The following is a 7,531-nucleotide window of genomic DNA, read 5'->3' on the forward strand; positions in this document are numbered from 1 at the left end:
AAGTGTACGAAAAGTTGGTGAGGGCACATTTATTGGATTTTTTAGAAGAACGAATATCAAAGCATCAGCATGGATTTGTTAAGGGCAAATCTTGCTTATCTAATCTTTTAGAGACATTTGATAATATTCTTGATATTTTAGATGAAGGTGATCCTGTTGATCTACTGTATTTTGATTTTAGTAATGCCTTTGACACTGTCCCCCACTTTAGACTTTTATCTAAATTGGAGGGGTTTGGGGTCAAAGGAAAAGTTTTAGATGTTATTAAAGATTTTCTTACAGACAGAACCACGAGGGTTTGTGTAGAAGGACAATGGTCTGAGGTGAAACATGTGTTATCTGGTGTTCCCCAGGGGTGGTCAGTATTGGGTCCTTTGCTATTTATTCTTTATATTAATGATTTACCTGATATAGTCAAGAATAAGATTAAATTATTTGCAGATGACCTCAAGTTGATTGGTAATGCAGCTAACCACAGTGTTGCTGAAGATATTGTAGAACTGGAAGTCTGGGAGAGTATTTGGCTTTTGAAGTTTAATCCTGCTAAATGTAAAGTTGTTCATATTAATCTTAATAGCAACCCTAACTTAAATTATTTAGTAAATGGGATGGTGTGTGACAGTAACGAGTCCGCATGGCAGTGAAAGCAGCCAGTAAGTTTATCGCCTCGACAAAGATCGCTGGATACCTTCTTTGTGCAACTTTTTCCATCATTGCTAGTACGATACTCAATTTTGGGACATGGAATGTTTGTGGTCTCTCCACCACTCACAGGCAACATCTTGTTGCAGAGGACATCGACAGATACGATTTAGATATTTTGGCCTTACAAGAAACCAAAACTCGTGAATTCTTGGAAACAACACTTCCCGGTCATCATAGACTGTTTCTGTTTGACCAGAAGCAGGGTAGACATGGAGGTCTTGGTTTTGTTGTTAACAAGCGTTTTATGGACAGTGTTTTATCGCATCATCAGATCAGTGACAGAGTCGTTTACATGGACGTTAAACTAAAGCCCAATTGGGTAAACAAACCACCTTGTTATATCAGAATTATTAATTGTTACAGTCCTACTAATCCAAAATCAGTCCAGAACCCTCAACTAGCTGATAAATTTTATGGTGAGCTTCTTGAGGCTATCAGTGTTCCTGCTCGATTTGAAGTATGGATGTTAGGTGACTTCAATGCCAAGTTAGGCAAGCGTTCACTTGTTGATGAAGAAAATGGTTTACAGCAGCACATAGGTAGGCATGGTGTTGGTAGAAGGAACGAGAATGGAGAGAGATTGTTACATTTTCTGGCAGCAAATGGCTTATTTGCTACCAATACTTCATTCTCCCACAGCAGCAGGCATATAACTACACGCACTGGATGGATAAGAGACCAATCCACACGAAAAAGTAAACCATACTTCTCACAGATAGACTATATACTTTGCAAGTCCAGGAGCAAAGCACTACTGACTGATGCAAGGTCATATGCGGGAACTAAGCACCGCAGTGACCACAAGCTTGTAGTTGCGAAAGCAGATTTTTCCCTGCGTTATAGTTTCTACAGGAAGAAGAGGACTACTCAGAAGGCATTCAACACAACCACTCTTGTAGGTAGCATTGCAGCGCAACAACAGTTTAAATCTGCACTTACTGATAATATCAACCGACTAGTATCTGAACCTGACTATTCTTCTAATGATACTTGTCAACAGTTCGGTAAACTATTTAAAAGTGTTGAGACTGCTGCTATCTCCACTGTGGGTCTACGCGAGCCACAGCGAAAGAGACACCACTCTTCTGATAGTGAAGTTGTTGAAATGTCAGAGGAAAGAAAACGATTGCTACAACTTCTGAATAATAATGAATACAGAGACAGAAAGGACTTGAGATCAAAAATTAACAAACTCTCAAATGACATTAAGAAGCGACTGAATACTCTCAGAATAGAAGTTGCAAACAGTCTTGCAGACTCTATCAATAATACAGACGATGGCCGTAAAATGTTTGAAGCTGTCCGGCAACTATCAGGTAACAAGAAATCAGACTCCATCTCTGTTTTTAACGACAACAATCAACTGGTAGATAATGAGAGTGACAAAGCTGACATTATACGCAACTATTTTGAGCAACACTACACAGGACCAGACAGTGAACCTCCACTTGAGCCGTTTGTTGGCAGTTCTCAGCCACTAAACAACCCCATCACATCCTTTGAAGTGGAACAAGCTGCCAAAAAGCTAAGAAATGGTAAGGCTGTTGGTCCTGATGGTATTCCTAACGAATTCCTTAAACACTCCCCACCTATTTTCTATTCTACATTTGCACAGCTGACCAATCAATCATTTGAACGTCATGAACATGTACCTTCATTCACTGAAGGATTCCTTACCCCACTGCAAAAACCTGGTAAGCCACGTGGACCTTTAAAAAGTCTGCGCCCTCTTTGTCTTTTAAACGGCACCAGGAAGATATTGTCCATGATAGTCCTTAGACGCATTTAAAGACAAGTTTCTCAGTACACAGGACCTTGGCAAAATGCCTACAAGCCTGGCCATAGCTGTGCAAATATTGTTTGGACACAACGGATCCTAGTTTCAGTTGTGAAGGAGAAACGCTGGTCTCTACACAAAATGGGTATTGATATGTCATCTGCATTCGACACCATTAAGAGATCAGTTTTGCTAGAACTTCTTGCTGATGCTGGTTGTAGTGAAGACGACATCCGGCTGGTAAGGTGCCTACTCTCATGTACCAAACTGAAGATTAAAGTGAGGTCTGCCGTATCAGGGGAGTTCATTGTCACGATAGGTGCGTTCCAAGGTGATAGTTTGTCTGGAAACCTTTTCACCCTGTATTTGGCTGGCGCACTTTATCACCTTCGTGCCTTTATGTCTTATCTAAGACCCAACCCTCCGTTTGCTGAAAACCTGATACCTCTTGAGTGGGAGTACGCAGACTTCACAGACGAGGATAAAAAGAATTTGGAGTCCATGTTACCAATATGCAAGGAGATATTGGAGGAGTGGAATCTTTTTGTCAACGAATCAAAAACAGAGTTCACACATATCTATCTGGCCGAGAAGAACGAAGTTGATGAAAAAGGAGAGCCACTTCGAGGAAGAGAGCCCTGGAGATCATCTATCTCACTTGGTTCCAAATTGTGCAGCAACGAGGACATAAAAAGACGATGTATTCTGGCAAATCTTGCTTTCCAAACCTACAAGAAAGTTTGGGAACAAGGTAAACGCATACCTCTTAAGACCAGACTTAAGATCTACGAAGCCCAGGTGGTCTCCGTCTTAATGTATAATTGTAGCTGCTGGGCTGCTTCAAAGCAGCTACTGAGTAAACTGGATATTTGCCACAGAAAGCATCTGAGGCAAATCATCAGAATGACTTACCCTAATATAATCAAAAACGACACCCTTTACAAGAGATGTGAAGTGGTTCCACTCAGTGAGCGTGTTGCATGTGCACGATGGAGGATGCTCGGACATGTCCTTCGCAGTGATAACAACTCACCTGCACAGCTTGCATTACACTTTGCAGTAGAGAGTCAGAGTACCAAAAAGGGTAGAGTAGGCAGACACCAGTCGAACTTGCTTAAGACTATTAAATTTGATTTAGGTAGTAGGAACATTCCATTTGTAAATACAGACGATTTGTACAATTTAAGACTTTTAGCCTCTGATAGAGCGGGATGGAAGAAGTTGTTATAGCTTGTGTATCAGTATTTCTTTTTTTCTGGCTACTTATCAGATCTTTAAGATGTTCATTTATGTTCTATTTTTGATTTGAATAAAGTTATATAATAAAGTAAATGGCGTAGAACTTGAAGTATCTGATCAGGAAAAAGATTTGGGGGTTATTACCCATAGTTCCCTGCTTTGGAATGAACAGATAAAAGCATGTATTTCCAAGGCAAATCGTATGATTTGCTGGATTGTAAGGAATTTGATAATTAGAGAAAAATGTGTAATGATAGCCATCTATAAAGCTTTGATAAGACCTCATTTAGAGTATTGTGTCCAATTGTGGAATCCAGTTGCGGCTCATGGAAGTTGGGGGACTGTTTTGGAGCTGGAGAGCGTCCAGAGGCGGTTTACCCGTCTGATTGATGAGGTGGGTACTCTTCCTTACAGCCGTAGACTGGAAATCCTTAATTTGACAACGCTGGCAGAGCGGCGAATACGTGGGGACCTTATTGAAGCTTTTAAGGTTATTAATGGCTTGACTGATTATGGTTCAGACTTGTTCAGACCAAGCAGATCAGGTCTTAATCAGGTTTCATCCAATAGATGTAGTAAGAGTGTGACAAAGGTCAAGAATCTTCAGTGTTCTTTTCTTCCAGAGCGGGTTGTTCCTTATTGGAACAAACTCCCTTCGGAGGTGAAGAACTGCTTGACAGTTTTGAGTTTTAAAATTGGATTGGAAAGTTTTAAAAAGAATATGATTTCTAAATGTATTGTAAATGACTTTCATTTTTGGAATGTTTCGAAAGAAGTTTTAACAAGAATTGAAGGTACCAGTTATATCAGTAATAAGGAAAAACACAATGATTATCTGTGGTTCCATCCTTATGTAGCAAAGAAACGTTTTATAAATCTTTACTCCACTGGGAAGTATGAATAAATTAAATTTTGTAATGTTGTTTTTATTCATGATTAATATTTGATAAATTATTACCTTTAAATTTGATGGAGAAATAGTTATTTTTCCATGTAGTTTGATGATACTTTGTAGACATTAGTGATGATGTTATGTCATAATTTTTACTTTACTTTACTTTACTTTAAGCCCCCCCCCCCCCCCCTAATCTTACAGGTAGCGCAAACATTCTCCTGTGCAGATCAGACACATTCCTACCAATAATTGCAGGGATGAACTTTTCTCTTATACACTTCTCCAATGGGATGAAGAGGTCTTTAGTGTCTTGGATGGTACGCACAAAGGTCCACCGATGACATAGGGCTTTGGTATACCCTGATAGGGCTGCCTGAGGTTCATCGAGGGCAATATCTGACAACTCTTCTACATCCTTCACCCATTTCTCTACTTTCTTTTTTACATGTGTCTCTCTAGCCTCCTCTCCACCTATCACTGCTCCCAGATGACGCTCCCCATCACATGTGATCTCTATACCAGTCTCTCCAAATAAAAAATATAGATCTATTTTTTGTAAACCTGTAAACCTTGTAAACCTACTAGTCAAGACAAACTGTTTTGTAAGTGTTTTGTATAGTAAAGGTGTATAGTAAAGGTGAGGTCCTTATCATGCTCCTGCCTTCTCTGTTGTAACTTTGAATGTAGTCCGTTTCAAGTTGTGTTCTTCCTTTTTCTATTATCTTACCTTATATTTGATCGTGTCTTATTTTGAGTGTTTGAAATATTGTAAGTTGTTCAGTATTATAGTGCAAGTAACGAGTTGTAAATCAAAAATAAATTACGAAACAATTAAGGATTTGAGATAATTCATGATTATACTGACTGTTTGTGAAACTGGAATTTAACAATATTTCTAACAGGCGACCATGGAAGAACAAGATATTGTTATCAAGATAAGAGACGGAGATCCTTTGCTGGTCTCAAAAGAACGACTCACAGCTGAGAGTCGTATGTTTCGTTACCTAATAGAAGAGCTTAAGTATGATGAGCTTGAATTCGACGACTTTACACCAGAAGCTGTGGGCTTGTTTCTAACCTTACTAGAGGACAAGCAGTTTGTAGAGATTGAAGATCATATGTACAAAGAGATACATTAACTTTCTAGAGTATTCGAAGTTGATTGGTTAAAGGGAAGATGCATTAGTTGGTTGAGGAGCAGAATCAACTCGGCTACAGGAACTGCAGACAAGACATTCACATTGAATGAGAGCTGGTATATCTTTATAAAGTGGGAGGATAAAGATATGTTGAACGAGTTAAAGTCATGTCTAGTAGTCCAGGACAATTCAGCATTCATCTCCGAGTATATGTCGGATGTTAACAGCCTGGAGGAAGGGCAAATAGATCTGATGTTGACATTGGGAGGAAGCAACTCTGATATGTTTCTTCAAACTGTAATGCAGAATTTGATCGGGCAAAGAAAACTTCAAGGCAAGATTAAGTCTCTCCTTCAAGAAACGAACCTTGCGTTCTGTAGTGAACGAAATGAAGAACTTTATCATCATGTTTTTGAGGATATATCGAATTTACCTGAAATATCAGTAGCTGATATGCAATTTTCTTTAAAATTGATGTCGGATACTTCAAGATTGGTCACTAGTCGTAGAGAGCTCAGAAAGAAAACGAAATCGTTGGAGGTTTATGATAACAAGAAATATTCCGATCAAATTCGTAGCTGTACAAAAACGAATGAGATTAAAAAAGGAATTTCTGAAGATCGCGTTACAACAATGTTCCTGGTGGTCGAGCAATTGCTTTGGGCTTTCTACAAAAACACACCCAATAAAGAAGAGGCTATGACATTTTCAACTTCACTTCAGGACCTCTGCAGCGACAAAAAGCTCCAAAAAATATCAGGCGAATACTTAGATACCATTATTGCTGCCTTAATCTATTCCAATCTTGCACAGTCTGATGATATTATCAATATGCTCAATGAGATTAGGAGTAATGATAAGCTCACCACAAGTCATCAGAACGTTATCATAAAACTTGATAAGCACATTACAGTAACAGAAGATAAGGAGTACAAACACCTGTATACCTTTAAACACCCTGGTACAGGAACCTGCACAGAGACAGGTAAATGTGGTTTTATCTTGAGAGATACAGCTATAGGAGACGGTAACTTCACATTTATAGAACTGTGTACAGACAGTGAGTATTATACAGACACTGGAGTACACTACCATGATATTATCTCCGCACATGAAATGTTCATGTATAATACTGTGTCAGGACACACAGCTGCTGGTAACAAAGTAACTGTAGTGGGTATGTGGGGTTGGGAGAAGAAATGGTTACCTTACATTACAGACTGGGAGGTTGTAGAGTGGAATATAGCTTATAATGTTACTGATTATATGGTCGCTAAATTAGGACTAAATAATACTTATTGTTTATTGTTTAAAGTGTTCATTAAGTTTGTTAAGTTTTTGTACACTGTACATTATCATTATGATTTTGAGTGAGTACAGGACAGGTATTTCACTAGTGTTAACTGTTATTATAATTATGCCGGCTGAAATTTTGTCAGTGTAAACAATCGTTGCGCTCATAGTTTTAGCCACTCACATTTTTTATCTATCAGCACTTCTGCCATGCCATTTTACCCGATAATAAGTTTTACCGATCAAATATTTTTCAGTTATCATTTTTCAAATTAAAGTTAATTATCGTCAAAATGTAATTATTATGTGTTAAAATGTTTGTATAATGTAGTTTTTTTCAGACTCAGTTCGCTGAAACCCTGCGCCCCCCCCCCCCCCCCCCCCCCCTACGCAATCTTAGGGGGGGCGCCAAATCGTCGTTTGAATGTGGGACAGTTTGGGAAAACTTAACTACGGTACTAGCAAAACTGCACGTTTTGCTCT

General features: G+C 38.8%; 1 protein-coding gene across 1 annotated transcript; it reads left to right on the forward strand.

The window, feature by feature from the left end:
- Positions 1-634: 634 nt before the first annotated feature.
- On the forward strand, positions 635-5,755 carry LOC134817417 (uncharacterized). Its single transcript, XM_063826558.1, has 3 exons — positions 635-2,399; positions 2,592-3,280; positions 5,519-5,755. The coding sequence occupies exons 1-3, from the start codon at positions 635-637 to the stop codon at positions 5,753-5,755; spliced, it is 2,691 nt and encodes an 896-aa protein (XP_063682628.1).
- Positions 5,756-7,531: the final 1,776 nt, after the last annotated feature.

The sequence above is a fragment of the Bolinopsis microptera genome, chromosome 6 (genome assembly GCF_026151205.1).
Source record: "Bolinopsis microptera isolate Bmic1 chromosome 6, MBARI_Bmic_1.0, whole genome shotgun sequence".
In the NCBI taxonomy this organism is placed as follows: domain Eukaryota; kingdom Metazoa; phylum Ctenophora; class Tentaculata; order Lobata; family Bolinopsidae; genus Bolinopsis; species Bolinopsis microptera.

Coding starts and splice junctions, on each gene's coding strand:
- LOC134817417 (XM_063826558.1), top strand. CDS start 635: ATGGCAGTGAAAGCAGCCAGTAAGTTTATCGCCTCGACAAAGATCGCT. Junction 2,400..2,591: donor TACCCCACTGCAAAAACCTG/GTAAGCCACGTG, acceptor TCCTAGTTTCAG/TTGTGAAGGAGAAACGCTGG. Junction 3,281..5,518: donor TTAAGATCTACGAAGCCCAG/GTGGTCTCCGTC, acceptor TATTTCTAACAG/GCGACCATGGAAGAACAAGA.